This window comes from Eumetopias jubatus, unplaced genomic scaffold (genome assembly GCF_037043125.1).
Source record: "Eumetopias jubatus isolate StellerSeaLion01/CBP00866 unplaced genomic scaffold, mEumJub1_p1.0 scaffold_3, whole genome shotgun sequence".
Taxonomy (NCBI): domain Eukaryota; kingdom Metazoa; phylum Chordata; class Mammalia; order Carnivora; family Otariidae; genus Eumetopias; species Eumetopias jubatus.
Genome location: NW_028274809.1, coordinates 69,993,570 through 70,012,010, shown reverse-complemented (window position 1 = coordinate 70,012,010; position 18,441 = coordinate 69,993,570). Strand labels below are relative to the sequence as shown.

General features: G+C 38.0%; 1 protein-coding gene across 2 annotated transcripts in view; it reads left to right on the top strand.

The window, feature by feature from the left end:
• PSMD14 (proteasome 26S subunit, non-ATPase 14) overlaps nt 1–13,777 on the top strand; it is a 99,739-nt gene extending 85,962 nt beyond the window's left edge. For both annotated transcript variants that reach the window (XM_028113123.2, XM_028113124.2), the window contains 2 exons: nt 10,805–10,867; nt 13,362–13,777. In XM_028113123.2, the coding sequence (XP_027968924.1) occupies nt 10,805–10,867; nt 13,362–13,460 (162 nt within the window). In that variant the 3' untranslated portion in view covers nt 13,461–13,777. The remainder of the gene's footprint in view (nt 1–10,804; nt 10,868–13,361) is intronic.
• The last annotated feature ends 4,664 nt before the right edge of the window (nt 13,778–18,441 follow it).

Below are 18,441 nucleotides of genomic sequence, written 5' to 3'. Positions count from 1 at the left end.
TTTTTTTAAGATTTTATATTTATTTATTTATTTGTGAGAGAAGGTGGGGAGGGAGAGAGCACAAGCTAGGGGAGAAGCAGAGTATCCCCCCCCCTCGAGAAGGGAGCCCAACGTGGGGCTCCATCCCAGGACCCCAGGATCATGACCTGAGCCGAAGGCAGATGCCTAACCGACTGAGCCACCAGGCGCCCCCCAAAATTTATTTCTTATAATCTTTGAAATATGTATGATTAGATGGCAAACATGGTATAAATATATACATAGTTAAAAATAGAGTGGCCTATTTTATAGATCAGAGAGTAAATATTTTGGACTTTGCAGGCCATCCAGTCTGTTGGCAGCTACTCAACTCGGCTGTCAGTCATCTAGAAGCAGCCACAGACAATACATAAAGGAATGAGTGAGGCTGTGTTTCAGTACAAATTTTTTTTATTTTTATTTTTTTAAATTTTTTAAAGATTTTATTTATTTATTTGACAGAGAGAGAACAAGAGAGCACGAGCAGGGGGGAGTGGCAGAGGAAGAGGGAGAAGCAGGCTCCCCACTGAGCAGGGAGCCCGAAGCGGGGCTCGATCCCAGGACCCTGGGATCAGGACCTGAGCCAAAGGCAGTCGTTTAACCGACTGAGCCAGACAGGCGCCCCAATACAACTTTATTTAATAAAACAGGCAGCTGGCTAGATTTGGCCCATGGGCTATAGTTTCCAACCCTGTTGTAGGCCATATAAAATAGTTTTACATTTGAAATTTCTTCCTTATCCAGAGGGCTTTTTCTTGGAAGGGAAAGGGAAACAAGGAGATGTAGGATAATAACAACAGCATTTAATACTTCTACATATAGTTTACTTTATGAACTTTTCTTTTTTTCGTTTAATAAGTGTCTGTTGAAAACCTGCTATGTGCCAGGCACTGGGGATACGGTAAAAAGCAAGACTTGTCCTCACAGAAATTATTTTCTGGTGGGGGAAACAAAGTAAACAGCGAAACACAATATAATAATATATTGTGATTGGTGCTATAAGAAATAAATGGGATGATGTAAAGAATAGGGGAGAGCACTTTATATGAGGATGTTTAAAAAGTTATATTTTGTGAAATCTCCTGAAAATATTTATTGTATGCTAAAATACATGTGGCCATAATATTTTTGCTCATAAATTTATATTCTTTTACAATTCTGAAATTAAAAAAAATACTTCAACTATGACTTAAAATGTATCTTCTGTGTTGTATTAGTTTCCCTAAACTGGGTATTTTAAAACAAATATATTCCCTCACGATTATGGAGGCTAAAAGTCTAAAATCAAGTTATCAGCAGCCTCCAGGGGAAGATCTTTCCTTTCCTTTTCCAGATGCTTTAGTCCCAGGCTTTCTTTAGCTTGTGACAACTCCAATCTCTAACCAGGGTTAGGATTTCAACATATTTGGGGGGGGGGTACATAATTCAACCTAACATGTATTTTCCAGCTTTCTTGACAAAAACCCACATAAAGAATAGATTTTACATTTTGACCCAGAATATGCAAATGTATATGTGTATATATATAGTTGCAACAAGTTTTACAAACAATATTTACCCTTATTACGTGTGATATGTTGTTGTCATTTGACTCAGTTTTATTGTTTCAATCATATATACATATTATATACACATACATATAGCTTACTGCGTTTTGTAAAACACACAAATTATACAGTGTTTTGTTTACAAATATTTATTGAATATCTCCTGTACAAGTTGCAGTGGAAAACAGGGATCCTTCCTTCATTTATAGGAAAACAGAGGCAGTAAAAAAAATTTACAAATGATCAGAGTAGTAGGCCAAAATTGGCGTGTTCCTTAACACCTTAGTATTCAATTTGTCCACAGACCAGCTGTATCAGTATCACCTGGGATCTTGTTAGAAATGCAGACTCTCAGACCTACTGAATGAGAATCTACATTTGATCAAGATTTCCAGGAGATTTGTATACTCATTTATATACAAGTTAGAAGTTAGAGAACTGCCCTAGAGAAGTCTGTAGTGAAATTCTATAGAGATTCAGGGGCTTTTGCTTTCAGTTGTGGGAGACCCAGGATGCTGTCTTAGAGAATAACAGCATTTGAACTAGACCTTAAAACTTGAATAAGATTGGACATACGGAGAAATGTTACCCTAGGCAAAATAAACATTATGGGTAAAGACTAGGAGACAGAAAAGACAAAGACACCTTTTAGGAAACTGTGTTTGGCTTGAGTATATGATACATGAAGGTGAATAGGGGAGAATAGTTTTTTTAAAGTTACTGAAGTCAAATAACAGGGCTTGGAATATCAGGATAGAGTTATTTTTGACCAGGAGCATGATATACCCAGAACCTGTCTCTAGAAATGTAATTTGACAACAGTATAAAAGAAGGAGTGTGCTGTAAGAGGAGATTTGAAATGGACGTTCTGTTTAGGAGGAGCTTGCTGTTATTCAAACAAAATGTACTAGGTATCAGCTTTACCACAGTGGCATTAGGAACAGAGACATCAGTAGACAAATAAAACGTGGCACCCGTTGGATGGATGAAGTGAAAGAAGGACTAATCGAGGGTGAATTCAGGGTTTCTTCCTAAGTGACAAGAAGTATGTTAGTACCATTAAAATTTTCCAATTTATAAGTAGAAGGATTGAGAAAGGAGTTAGAGTTCTATTTTAAACAAGCAGTGGAAATATAGGACTAAAATTTAATGGTAGGGGCTAGAGCTTAAGATTTTGGAGACAGTTAAAATTGATATTGGTTGTCACACCAAAAAGTAATATTTCTCTTTTTACATTAAACACATCTTACCAAAATAAATATTAGCCAAGAGACAGTATATAAAATTTGCCACATGTAGCAAGAAGTCTTTGGAGAGAGTTTAGCTTTGAAAAAAATTGATGGGCCCATACAAACTAAATTCCAGCAGAATTAGGCCTGGCTTTGAAGATCATGCCTTGATGTATATGTAGTGTTCCAGCTGGAAATCTCCACTGATTCTAGATGATAGGGGGGAAAATTTTTTTTTTCATCTTTCTAGTATATGTTTTCATGTAGTGATATTAACGAAAAAGAAGTAATTTATCATACTTAAAATAGTTATTAACCTTTTACACATTAGTGACTTAAGTAATATTATTCAGCAGACTGTAGGAATGGTTTTCATTTCTCTGTAACATTGCAAGTTTAAGTAAATTCATATTGGTACCACTGCCAGGAAATAACCTATTTATGGTTACTGCTGCCCATCCACAGAAGTTTTTCCTATTTTACAGTTTTAAAAAATCTCTGTAGTACTCAAAAACTTGTAAGGTTTGGTTATAAAATGAAAACAATGTGTAAGCTGTGATATGAAGGAGTCCAAATTTGAGAATGTAATTCCCTCTGTGATTGAAAGAGAATGTGGTAGAGTTTTTAGTAACACTTAAAATATAAAAAGAAAGGCCCATGCTACCAATTCTTCATAGTATTCTTTTTAATTGGTTGGTGTTTTAAACTAAGGTAATTACCGTTAGGTGCCAGTTAGCTCCTAAAGTGAAAGAAGATTAGAAAATAATTAAATTCCTTTGTCCCAACTTTTCTATTTCAAGTCTGAATTCCACACAGATTCTGCTTGATTACTAGTCATTGATTTCTCTAATTACCAAACTACAACACCCACACTCTGTTATTCCAGATCTCCTAATTTATTCTGCTAAGATGCATCAAATTTTAAAATATTGATAATATTTGATTGGATATTTTTAAGTGAAAGTGCAAGTGAAAAATGAATTGTAGAAGAGTATTTTAAGAATAACAGAGAGACATAAAAATTTGCCTTGTTTTCAAACATGTAGCCCTATAAATCTGAGATTTGACAGTGTAGCTTTTAGATAGAAATAGTGCCTGCTCTATAACCTGAAAGAAAATTCAGGTATGGGGATGCCTGGGTGGTTCAGTCGGTTAACGTGTCTGCCTTCAGCTCAAGTCATGATTGCAGGGTCCTGGGATTGAGCCCCGCATTGGGCTCCCAGCTCAGCGGGGAGCCTGCTTCTCCCTCTCCCGCTCCCCCTGCTTGTGCGTGTGCTCTCTCTCTCTCTCTGTCAAATAATTAAATTAATAAACAATCTTAATAAATAAAAAAAAGAAAATTCAGATATATTTCAGAAAGTTCAGAAAATACATATGTATTTTTTACATGTAAAACGTGTAATTATGTGACTATGTTTGGTTTACTACAGTAGCTAGTTAAGTAGGAAAATGTTGTTTTATGCTAGTGTAATAAGATAAGAAAAACAAAATAATATGTAAATATTGGGAAAACCAGGCCAGATTATCATTTCTTAAGTATGATAGGATATGTTTGCAATCAAACAGAAATCTAAGAGCCTAAACTAGAAAATTGTTAGAACTGTTACAATAGAGAATTATGTGGGTGGTAACCAAGCAGTTACATAGGCTGAAACCAGTTGAAAAATACAATAGGCAAATCAATTCATAGCATCCAAAATTACCAAATACTTAGAAATAATTACCATAAGAAAGAAATGTATAAATGTATATGACTTACTTGAATGATACTAAAAACATTTGCGAATAGATTCCCTTGTTTCCAAATAGGAAGATTCAGTATTGTAAAGCTGCTGTCAGACTTCCTAAAGATTACTTTAATGCTAGTAAGAATATCAATGAGGTTTTAAAGTTTTGGTAACTTGACAGTAAAGTTTATCTGCAATAAAAATAATAACTAACATTTATTGAATGCTTGTTAGGAGTCAGACTGGGAGAAAATATTTGTACTGGTAACACAGAAAGGGCTAGTATCCAAAAAATGCATAATATCCAAAGAATCCCTATAAAATAGTTTTAAAAAACAATAATTTGGACAAAAGAGCTAGAAAACTCACTGAAGACAAGTGGCATATAAACATGAAAAGACAAGTCCAACCTTATTAAGTAGTCAAAGAAAAAAATTAAAATTATAAATAGAATTTTTTTTCTTTTCAAATATAAAAAACAATTTGGGAAAATGCATCACTAGTGGGTAAGTAGAGTGACATAACATTTTTGGAGGCCATCTTTCAATTTTAAATGCATATGACTCTTAAAACTAACATGTTCTCTTTTAAGGGTTATTATGAAGAATAAATTCTATAAGTACCGACTTAGAGAAATATTTACAATCTGTTATATAAAAAATTAAATTATAGAACAACATGAAAAGTGCCTACTATTTTACCTTCCCTTTCCTTTTCAAAGATACCTATTTTGGAGCACCTGGGTGGCTCAGTTGGTTAAGCATCTACCTTCTGTCTGCCTTCTGCTCAGGTTGTGATCCCGGGGTCCTGGGTTGAGCCCTGCATGGGCTCCCTGCTTAGTGGAGAGTCTGTTTCTCTCCCTCTGCCCTCTGCTTGTGCTCTCTCTCAAATAAATGAATAAAAATCTTAAAAAAAAAAAGATACTTGTCTCCCATTTATCTCAATGTATTATGTTGTTAACACTGTCAGTTCAAAGGTGGAAGGCAGGGAAATGATCTGCTTTATGTAAATCCTGCATTATTTTCAGTTTTTGTGTTAACCAGGTGTTACTTATATCTAAGATTGTGTTAGCTCAAAGTAGCAATGGCTTCAACAAGATAGAAATGTAGGTCTCAAAAAAAAGAAAAAGAAATGTAGGTTTCTGGCAACTCAAGGCCAGTATGAAACTTTGAGGTCGTCATGAACCCAGATTTTTTTTTTTTAAAGATTTTTCTTATTATTTGAGAGAAAGAGAGAGAGTGCATGGGGGTGGAGGGACAAAGGGAGAGGGAGAGAGAGAATCTCAAGCAGACTCCCCACTGAGTGTGGAGCCTGACTCAGGACTCAGTCTCACGACCCTGAGATCGTGACCTGAGCGAAACCTGGATGCTCAACCGACTGAGCCACCCAGGTGCTCCAAACCCCGATTCCTTCTATCTTTTGCTCCACTTCCCTTATATTGACTTCCATCCTATAGATATCCTTATGATCCACAGTGATTGCTAGAGCTTTAGCTATCCCATCCGAGTTCCCAGCAACAGGTAAAAAAGGAAGGGCAAAAGGGGGGTTACTTCCCAGCTAAATCAATTCCCTTTCACAATCCTTTTCTTAAGTCCTACCCACCAGCACTTCTGATTATATTTCACTGGCAGAACTCAAGCGGACACACCTTGCTTTGTGAAAGGCTATATAGTGTGGTCTTTTTGTTTTTTTAATATTTTATTTATTTATTTGACAGAGAGAGACACAGTGAGAGAGGGAACACAAGCAGGGGGAGTGGGAGAGGGAGAAGCAAGCTTCCTGCTGAGCAGAGAGCCCTAGCGGGGCTAGATCCCAGGACCCTGGGATCATGACCTGAGCTGAAGGTGGATGCTTAACGAATGAGCCACCCAGGCGCCCCTAGTGTGGTCTTTTACCTGGGAGCATCATTGCCTTTACTAAAATCAGGGTTATATTACAAAAGAAGGGGAAAATATGTGTTGGGTAGGCAGCAAATAGATTCTGCCATAGAAATTTTTTCAACAAGTTGAACTACAGTTTCCATTATGTGTGCACACACATACACATATGATCTTTATTGTATATTTCTATTTTGTGTAATTACACTTGAAAATTGGATTCCCTGTAAGATTTTTAGAAAGAATTTATGCTGTTCAGGCCATTTATTAAATCATGGATTTGGCTTTGTTATTATTTAGGATGTGTCATTAAAAACTAATCATTTCCTGAATTGTCATGAATCTTGCTTCAAGGTCTTTGGAGATAGATAGTACTGTTGAAGTCACACTTGCATTGCTTATTAGCTGTATGGCTGTATGTGTCCCTGTTGTTCTCTGTGCACACTCCATTTTTGTATATTTCATACTGCATTGCGGTGTGAGATTTATAGGCAAGTAAAGCCCAAATGTGAGCTCCTTGAAGAGCAAGAACTGTCTTACTCAGAATGAGTGATTACCAATATGTAAAATGAAAATTCTGCTGTTGAGGACATGTATAGAATGTACTGGAGTGTTATAAGCTATTCCAAAAGGAGAGTTAGAAATACGTTTTTTTATAATAGAAGTATTGCTGGAATTAACATATAGTTCCTCAAAGGTGCCTAATTTCTGCATATGTAAAATGTAGATTACGTGAATTCACTGGGATGTTTTAAGGATTCAGTAAATTAATATTTGTAAAAGCATGTGTATAGTAATGTTTAATTACTGATAGTGGTAGGAAAACCAATTTTCTCCAAACTCACACCTCTTATCCTGTCTCAGATTTCTAATTGTTTCGTGTTTGTTAATTTTGCTTTCCCAAGTATGTTTTATAAAAGCCGTTTCTTTAAACTCATTCTCTACTGCCTTAACCCAGTAATGTGATTTTCAGTTATATAGTCAATACATTGACCTCACATAAAATCAAGAAAGGAGTAAAATACATTATCTTAAAATGCACTAGCAGTTACTCAGAGTTTGTTTAATGGTGAAAAAAATTACCATATATGTGATTTTAGAAAGCATGTGTTTAAGTGGGAGTATGGCATGTTATAGAGTGAAGAAAGTTAACATTTCAAAGGGAAAAGAAGAAGCCCAAGGACTAGAGAAGTGTGGAGTAAGAGACACGGTATCATAAAAGCAGAGAGGTTAAAGGATTATAAAGGAAAACAGGTATTGGAGAAGCTCCTAAAGGCATTCAGAAAGTCCAAGAAAACTGAGTTCGTTGGAATTTACGTGTGGAGATCCTTAAAAGAGTGTTAATGAAGTGTAAAGAATCCAGTCCATATTTATTAAAGGGTAGATTAAATGGTAGAATCTAAGATACTGGTTTTCCATTTAATAAATTTGACCATTACCAGAAAAAAGAGAATGAAGTTAATGGATTTCGTAAAAGCCTCTTTAAGATGGGGGTACATCTGAGGGGATTATGATAACATAACAGACCAAATTCTAGGAATTTCTTAGAACTGTGCAGACCGTGCATGATGGGATAGCCATCTGGGGGTCTTTGTTGATAAACTGTTAAAAACGTTTCTAGTGTGAATAGCCACAAACATTTTCAGTGCTTTTTTGTTGGTTGAGTAAACCGAAGAGCATGAATGCAAAAGCAAAATTTGATGCCAAATCACAGAAGTTGCCATAAACACAGAAGTTCCCCTAGTGAGGACACTGCCTGTGCCTGAATTTCATTTGTTTCTGCTGCTACCATTTCTTAATTTTTCCTGGTGACTAGCCAGATTAGAACTATGAATGAAGACAAACTGGTCTTGCCCAGATGGTAGATGAGATATAGGTGACTTAGGTAAGTGGAGAAAATATTTAAGGGTTTGATGGTGATGATCTGGTCTGCTCTGGTCTATCTTAGAATGAAAAAGATGTGCTTATTCTTTGTCATGGGGGTTTGCAACCTTAGTATATGCCTAAATCTACAGCTGCTCCTCATTTTCCAGATGGCATCTATGGCTGGGAGTACTTTTTACCATCTGCACTTCTCAAAGAGTTTGTGAACTCTCTCTTTTAATTATTGGAAATGGAAAAACTAATTGGTAAAGTGGTTAAATGATGTAAAAGATTTTAAAAATTAAGTTAGAGCTTTTTACATCCTATTTAACCTTTTAAATAAGATCAGTGTTTTTTGACTTTCATCTTTGCCTACCTGCCATCTTTGATATTTGCAGTACTCCAAAACACTTTGTAATAACTATTTGTACATTGACTGGTATTTTGAGCCAAATTCCAAAACTCTTACCTCCTTCCAGTACTGTACTGTTTTTGACATGTGCATAAAGCAGCTAACACTGAATGAATGCAGAGTACAAACTAATGTGAATTGTTCCGTTCATTCATCCAATAATGTTTTCAAGTTGGTAAGGTATAGTGTCATGATTTGTAAAAGTAATTGAGAAAAACAAACTTTTTATGTGTTGCTCATGTTTCTATATATGTAAAACATTGAGATAGTGGGAGAAGCAATTTCCCACTTAGGTAATACTTTTTTACTAGTTGAGCATAATAGGAGTGACATCTGACTTAACAAATCATATAGTTTAAGTGAAATGAACATATTCTCTATCTAGGGAATTCTAGATTTGGAGTGTTATTAGCTTTTATTTTTCCTTCTTCCAGGTTTATGAGTCATAAATGTATTTTCTTAATGATGTGTTGTAAATAAGTATCCTCTAATAATCAGATACAGTACTTATTCACCATCTTTTCTCTTTAGGCAGGTTCTACTGGGGAAAATTCTCTAGATAGTTTGTCCATTTATAAAATTAGACACTTGCCATCTTTGCTCATTTTCAAGTTCTCTGTTTACAAAACTATTAAGAAGGTGTGAAATGCAGCCAAACTTCCCAGTTTATGGGAAATGTCTGATGATTGCATTTCCTACATGTTCATTGTTCACACATGAAGAAATTTGGCAGCTGCGAGACTATTAAGTTTAGAGTATCCAAATCTAACCCTCACTGGGATTTTGGTTTCCTGCTTTCCACCCCCACCATCTCACCCCTTTTGTAATCATATTTGTGGTAAGTGCTGTGGTGTTATTTCTTAAGGTTGACGATCCTTCAGTTTTCTGTGTTTTCCACTTATCAGATGCTATGAATAAATCATAGACCAGGAGTTCACCTGGTACAGAGTCCTGGCTTCAGACAGAAAATTACCCAAACTCTGAAGGAGGTTCCTTCTCAATAAAGAGGTTTTATGGTGGTGCCGTTGTTGAGAGAGGGGGCAGTGGTGATAGCTAATCGACATGCTGTAATTCTTTCGTAATTACCTGCTAGAAAATTTATGGTCATACACATGAGAGTTTGTAGCTAACTGAAAATAGTAGAAAATGGTTTGTGTATATTGTTTTGTTGATTTAATTTTACTTGATTTGGCTTTTAATTCAAGTAAGTTTTACTTGATTTGGCTTTTAATTCAAGTAAGTTTTTCCTATTGAAAACTTCAGATTACTCTGTTTCTTCATGATTACTAAAGATCAGTCATGGAAAAGTGAGATTTTTTTTCTGAATACATGTACTACTTTTAGAGATTTAAATATGTAGAGTTATGAAGGGAGAAAACTGTATGATTTGTTAAGTGGATCAAAAGGCAGCAGCTCCTTTGATCCTAAGAGCTTCTCATAGTTAAATGGATACTGGGTGTGCATGGGTTCAGTTGGCCAAAAAAAGGCGACAAAGAAATGGGAAGTTGGGGCAGAGGTGTAATGAAAGTAGAACAAGGAAAAGGAGAATAGGACTAGTTAGCACCATGGTGCCCTAAGAACTGCCTCAGGCACTTCTCTCCTCCACTTTAGCCATCCCTCAAAGGGCTCTGTAACAGTTTCCAGATGGTGAATACTACCATGTGCTGGTCCAGTTTGACATATTCGGTGTCTTTTACGTATTTCTTAAGTCTGTTTTCAAAATGATGGTGGTAGGGGCCTGGGTGGCTCAGTCAGTTAAGTGTCTGCCTTCGGCTCTGGTCATGATCCTGGGGTCCTGGGGTCGAGCCCCTCGTGGAGCCGGGCTCCCTGCTCAGCGGGGGCCTGCCTTTCTCTCTGCCACTCCCCCTGCTTGCGCTCTCTCGCTCTCTCTCTCAAATAAATAAATAAAATAAAATAAAAATACAATAAACATAAATGATGGCGGTAATAGTTTTTATTACACTGAAGGTTATTCTGAAGATTAGCAAACTTGCTTTTTTGTTTAGTAAGTCACTTGAATAAAAGGTTCTGTGAATGAAAATTATGATCACCATTGTCCTCAGTTGAGTGTTCTGCGGTGGGAAAAGTAAATTCGGAATTTGAAACTCTGTCCTTTGTGTCTCATTCACAGGCTGTAGAAGAAGAAGATAAGATGACAGCAGAACAGCTGGCAATAAAGAATGTCGGCAAGCAGGTGAGGTATACTGGAATAGGTTATGCGGTCGCACAAAGACGTGCTCTTGTAGAGTTAAAGCTGTGGGAGGGCCTGTATGATTTTTTTTTTCCCTGTTTGTTCGCTCTACATTTTTCTTTTGTCCTGTAACTATGATGCTAATTTTAAAGGTCACTGAATTACTTGATGTCAAATTCTCTTTGCCATATATAGTGAAGTCACAAATAGATCTGTAAGATACTCTCTTTAGTGAAAATGATTTACTAGAAATAAATCAAGAAACTTATGTCCTGAGTTAATTATTCAGGTGTTATTTTTACTTGAAATAATATTATCGGTGAAGATAATATAATGGTTTATTTCATATGTAACAGTTTTTTAAATGATACATTTTGTCAATATGTAGGCTTCAGTTTGTAGGTAATGTTCCTGAGAAGGCTGAGAGCCCCATTGGATTATAGTGAGTGAGGAGAAAAGGTTTTAAGTATTTGCTCTTTCACATTTCCAAGATGAAATATATATTTTAGTTCCTATTTTCTGAGGGTTGGGGGAACACACCAGCCAATTAAAAGAATCTACAGATTAATTAGACTGTTTTTTAAAGAATGTTGATTACATTTTTTTCATTTCATGGAACATGGTTATCATATTGCTGATGTTGGCAGAATCTTGATATTTCAGATGCAAGACACTAAGCTGTCTTTGCTTTCAGCCATCCTACCATATGCTCTGATCCCATCACATCTCACAAGCTATGTAGGTTTGGGCCAGGACCATTCTTGGATGGGAAATCTCTAAGAATCACCCAGCTGCCACAAGAAGTAATGTAGATAACTGAGGGAAGTGTGTTACCAGTTCACTACAAAACCAGTTACTCCAACAGAGCAGTAGGGGCAAAGGTCTGACTTAAATATCATAATTAGTGAAATTAAATCTCACTACATTCTGAATATTATAATTTAAAAACAGCTAGAACCCTCCCCAAACAAAATGAAGTATAGTTCATCTTGTTCTCTCATCCTGTGTGATCTGGTTACCTTGTCTTTTCCCACTACTTACTGTAGTCCTAATATCTATTATTAGATCACCAACTTGGAGTCTTGCACTTGATAGAACTCACTAACTGTTTTTTGAATAATGACTGTGAGGCTACGATGTAGATTTTAGCAGTTAGCAACAAATAAAAGGTCTAAATTAAAAGTGAAGCTGAAAAATATGTAATGGGCAAAGTCGAATAATCATCAGAATCATTTTTTTTAATCTAGCATTTAACTGGTTTAGCCTATTGCATGGCAAAAGCAAAACTGTCTATAATGGAATCAGATCACTATCTTTTACTCCTGCCAGTCTTTCTCAGACACTTTCACCTAAGATGTCCTAAGGCTTATTTCTGAAATAAAGAAAATTTAATATGTGGCCTAATTACTTGAAATTATTTGTAGCATGTTGCATCTCTGGGTTGTTTAAGGAAATCAAGCATGTATTGAAATTGTAATTTAGAAAAGAACAGCCAAGAAATAATTCCAGTGATGAGCATTTGTTTAAAGTCAGGAGTCTTGGGTATTTTAGCAATACCCATACAAAAATAATGCTTTAATTGAGAATTTTTTATTGTGTGCAATATATATTTTAAAGCTTTCACATTTAGTTGAAATACTTCGTTCAGCTCAGCCTTAAACATAAATATATTTAAGCATTTTAATTTAACTTCATTTATTACAGTGTTATTTTAAGCTCATTTTTAACTCAGATGTTTCAAATATAGATTTGATCAGGTTTCAGTTAAAAGATTGTACCTATATGCTTTTCTCTGATACCTTATTTTTTCAAAATAGCTGCAGAAAATATGTATTCTTAGCATTATTTTATACACATTATATACATGTAAATTATGTATATCTTAACATTGTATTTAAATTTTTAGACAACTAACAGTGACTTTTGATCCAAGAGTATTTCCTGAATCATTTAAAGCACTTTTTCCTGAAATACTAAAATTCTACAGGAATTAAATTTAAATTAAAATTGCAGAGGAAGTGATGAGAAAGAATTCACATTGAACTCTTACCTATTGGTACGTCTGCTTCGAGTAAAGAACCTCTTAGACAGTCAATAAATATGAATGGCAGAAAATATGCACACATACTTGGGCTTATGTACACTTATAAATGCTTATACTTTGTTTTTAAAAAAATCAGATGCTGCAGCTGTATAGAATTCCTTGTTACTCTATAATTTCTGGTATAGAGTCGAAGCATTGATTGTATAAATAAGTTTTTTACTGTGTAATCTATTATTTTATCAGGTTTTATATAAATCAGTTTTTCATTGTGTAATCTTATTTTATCAGGTTTTATCTAAGAACATAACAATATATTAGGAAAATTAAATTGTAAAATATGTATAAATTTAGGTTTGGCTTTCTTTACCAATTTCATCAACTACTTAAACTAAGTAATTCTTCTATCAGTAATATGGTTCTTTTTTCTTTTTCTTTCCTTATTTTTTTATTTAGGACCCCAAACGTCATTTGGAGGAACATGTGGATGTACTTATGACTTCAAATATCGTCCAGTGTTTAGCAGCTATGTTGGATACTGTCGTATTTAAATAAAACAATGCAAAAAGCTATTGGTGATACTTTCAGCGTATATTCCTCTATTGTTCCTAATGCTCAAAATCAAGGGACCTCTGAAGGTGTGTTTGGTTAAATGTAAGACATCTGGCATCATTTGCAGTACTGTAACACCTTCAGTCTCGGTTGTGCAATTACTTCTGTTTCTTTAGTCAGGGTCTTTGCAGATTCCAAAGTTGTATAAGAATACATCAAAGTGGACAAATTTTGTTAAGATCCCATTTAATATTTGAAGAAATCAGTAACACAAATATATTTTGATTGTTGCTTACAAAATAAAATACATTTACAATCTATGTCTCCTGAGGTTTTTTGGCACTGGGTGGAATTGAGAGAGTAACATTTGACAGTGCTCTCAAAATCTCACACAAAGATATGTTTCTCTTTGCAATTTAAGATCTTATAACACATAAAACCAGTGTGATAACAAAACTTCACAAATATAAAATGATCACCATTAAGGAGTTGCTACCCCATTAGTGAGTAACCCAGAAAAAAATGTTGACATATTTTATTAAAAGTATCTGTCACAAATTAATATTGTATAGTCAGTATCTTAACATATTATACTTTCCAGGGTTTCAGAGGAGTACATTTAAGAAGAAAAAGGGAACAATGTTAATTTAGACTTTATTATTTTTTTTAAAGAATACATTCTACCAATGTTGAGATTACCTGGAAGCTGTCTGCTTCAAACTCCACTAAACTTTTAGCTAAGACAGCCATAGAAGGTATATAATCTCTTCAAAGCAAATTAAGAAAAGGCACCATAATGTGAATATAGTATCATGAGCACATAAGAAATAATTTTGTTACTGTTTTCTCTCATCTTCCCAGATTAACTTAAAAGTACTCAGTTTTCTGATAAAGACACAAATTTGACTAATAGCAGGTTTTATAGATGACCTTATTCCTCAACCTGTTTCTAACCTGATATACATAAATAACTGCCCCCATTAATACTCATGGCACAGCACCATTCTGGGTATACCAAGGAGTATGGGAAAACATATGGAGACAGATTTAATTCTTGTCTGTATCCTTTGTGAAAATATGGTAAAATGTTTGTTTCTAAGGCTTCATTAAAAGAGGGTTTTACTTGGGGACTTGGAATTTAGACTTAACCCCTACTAGAGGTGGTAGGAATGTGTGGTAGACCAAATTACTGTCCTATTTGAACAATTCTAGTCTCTTACTGGTTGCCTAATGAACAATTACCAGAAACTAAAAGTAGAAATGGCTTAAATTCCCACTTTGTTTCACAGTCTCTTTTTTGGTAGAATAAGGGGTATTCTGAGCATTTGCTTGTCCTGTGGCTTTTTCTCTTATATATAGTCATAGTATGTTTTATGTAGGACATGTAATATGTATTAATTGTTGAGATTACAACAGCTAACCATTTACAATTAAAATATAAGTGGAAGTTAGCAGAAGTTTTCCTTTTGCCTAATTTAATCTTGTGTGCAGACTTTTTGAATACATGATCTTTCCCTTTACATAAATAAGGTTCGATGATTTATTTCACAGATAATCATTGGAGCTAGTCAAGATTTTTTTCATACAGTATGCCCTTAGAAGAAGGCCTCAATAATCTAGAGGCTATTCTCAACATTCCATTTGAAATACTTTTTTTTGTTTTTCATTTTAGTCTCCTGAAAACATCTGAGAAGGCTTACACAATGCCTGCCTTTTGCTCTTATTTGATCACCTCATTGTCATGGACTCCCCACAACCAGTACCACTTTCTCCTACTTGGTTCATGTTGGAAACACTCCCAATTTCAAAACCTTACCAGGATCCCTCCTAGAAAAAACCTGCATTTTCTTTCGAGATTTGGAATGGATCAAAATTAGGATGCTCTGAGTGTCAATGAACACTTTTGTCCTGGAATGTACAGCTATTTTAGCAGCAGCCTGGTGGCTTGGGTCCAGTTAGGCATTGAAATGACTTATTTAATCACAAGCTCAGTAAGGTGTGTATGTGCTTATGTGGGCATCTTTACCCATCTATTATGCAGCGTTAAAGCAGCACAAGAACCAAAACTCTTGCTTGCCTCTAGTATAGAGATGTCCCTGCTTTCCTCTTTGACTAACATGGGGCCATTGGAAGCTCCAACCTCACTATAGTGTGATCTGCCTGGACCAGGAGCACCTGGCTCTTCTGGGAGCTCATTATATATAGAGAATCCAGGCCCCCACTTCAGACCTGAATCAAGAATCCTGGCAAGGCTCATATGCACTTTAAAGTCTGAGAATCCCTGCTGCACGCAAGTATGGCTCAAGAGCAGGTGTGCTGATCTTGAGGAAAGTGAGTTTTCCCTTTTGAGCATATGTAAGTTCAAGATATAGCCTGTAATGAGGAATCACTGAATTTAGTACTGATAATCTTAAGTCAGACTTGCACATTTATCTCCTATTCCAATTCCTTAAAAACTGAGGAAGGTTCACTCTATTCCTTTTCTATACTTTAACATTTCATTTTTGCATTCTTCATTCTTTAAAAAGTTAATTCAGGATGCCATGAATGAGAAAGCCTCCAGAGCCCAGGTGCAGTCTTGCCTTTTCGGCTGCCTACTTAAGGCTCTTGGCCCACTGAGAAAGGGGCGGAGGGTAACCTTGGAAGCAGGGGACAGAGAGGCCCTCAGAGACAAAGAAGTTAATGATCGAAGAAAGGAGAAAACAAGTCTAGCCAAAATTGGGCAAAAACCTCTCAGGAGAAATGGTGGTGGAAGGTAAAGGGCAGAAATACCAAGTGTCAAATAGTGTCATAGCTACTGTCCCCTCCCCTGCACCCCGAAGCCTCAACAGCCAAGGCCCTGCTTGTTGATGAAGCTTCATGGCCAGGAGCTGAGCTTTGCTTCCGAAAAGAAAAATGGACCTGGCTGTATTTTTCTCTCAGAAAACTGTCTCGGTTTCAGTCGGACATCTGGTCACCCACTTGTCCCTCCCAGGGCCGTCCGCGCTGGGCCTGGCTCGCGGCGCCCTGCTGGAGGCACAGCTGGTGCCCTCTGCAGCCAAGGCGCCCAGCCCGCCTCGAGATCTCAGGCTGGCCTCCGCGCTGACCGTTCGGCCCACTGAGGCAGCGCTCTTTAAAAAGGCGTCCGCCTAGGCGGAAGTCGAGTCTGGTTAACCCCTCTCTGCCCAAGTCCAGGACCCACCCAATGTCCCCAGCGCCGCTCTCCGTCAGGGAGGTGCCGAGGCCCGAGGAGGGCTGACGCGCCCTCTCGAAGGCTTCGGCTGCACGGGGCGGAGGTTCCCGGGCCGTGCCTCTGCCACTGGAAGAGTGTGTGCCCCCGGCGTCTGCGCCAGCGCGGCTCTCCCCAAGCTCCCTGAGCCTCCCGGGCGGCGGCTGCCTCTCGGGACTGCCGGGGAGCTGGACAGCCTACGCTCAGGCCGCTCGGGGACGTTAGACAATGGACCAGAGCCGGGCGGATGGCCGGGCGCCGGGAGGGCCGCTCGGCTGCCAGCCCTAGCAGTGCTCGGCGCGGAGCCCGCCCGCCTGTCGGCCAGCCTGCGGGGCCCAACTGAGCTCCCGCCGCGCTCCTCCTCCTCCTTCCCGCGCGGCTCGGCGTCCCGGGGAAAGCCGCAGGAGGGCAGATTGGCGGGTGCCGCCGCCGGAAGCAACTTGGGGCGGATAAAGCCTCTGTGCTCTCGGCCCTCTGGTCCAGGCGCAGGGCTGGGTTCCTCTCTAGAGCCAGTACTGGGAGATTTCTTCCAACATCTCAGGGTCGCTTTGGGCCTCGTGCTATTTATTTGTGCCAACATCCTTTTAAATTGGTTTTCTTTATTCCTCCGTAGATTCTTCCTCATTTAAAACTTACTGGCATGGGTTTTTTTTTTCCCTCCTCTCCAGATTATATAAACGTTACACACACACACACACACACACACACACACACACACACACACACACACACACGTCTTCGGTATCGATCACTGCGTTGACACCACTTCCACTCTGTCTCCCCAGATCAGCGCTTCCAGCGAACCCATTTGCACGAGGACTCGGCCCTTTCTTTTCCTGGCGAGGCTTTTGAACCTTGTCGCCAAGCCAGTACCTCAGAGAGAAGGAAGTGCAGTGGGACGCGCGGCATGCATGGCGCCTGCCCCCAGTTAGATGCTCTTCAGATAATCTGCAACCAAGCTCGCTGATAAAATATTTAGTAAAGACCTCGTAAACATCACTGCAAATACATTAAAGCACTTAAGCCCGACAGCTTATGATTATTTCAAAACTTAAAAAGGTGATCATGGATTGTCACTGTTTCTGTGCTCAAGCAAGAAACCGAACCTTCCCGAGGTGGGTGGATGGGTGGGTGAGTTGCAGCTTTTCGCCCCCACTTCTCCCCCCTCCCGCTCACTTTCATCGCTGTGGCTCTCAGCAGCAGTGATTTATTTATTTATGTATGTAGTTAAAAAGGTGTGCGTGGTGGGGGGGGGGCGGTTCGCCGAGGACACGCAGGACCTGCTCACAAAGGACTGGCTCAGGTGTTATGTGCTTCTGTATTAACTGGAAAAGACAGACTCTGGAACTTTTACAGGGCGAGAAGAGGCCACCGGCTCGCGCTTTGTATACTTTGCACTTGAAATCGTTACATTCAACTGAATATTTGGCTCATTCAGATCCGAAAAGTCTCCTAGCATCATCGAATTCCCTCCTCCGCCCCTCGGCTGGAGAGGAGGGAGGTGGGGGGAAGGTAGGGAAATGTTTAGTAAATTGCACATCTTTGAATCTTCCTAAAGCAGTGGTCACAAAGCTTAAAGGTGACACAACAGTGCTCACGTAAAGCCAACACATATTCCCCACCCCCAAGCCAACAATAAAATCATCCCCTTCAATTTGCCATGATCGTCGCGACCAGGAGCCAGGTGATTATCCTAATTAATGTCTATCTAATTAAATTACTGTCAGCAGTTAACCAATGGCAGGAGCCGTTTCATCGGCTGCACAAGCAGCAAGA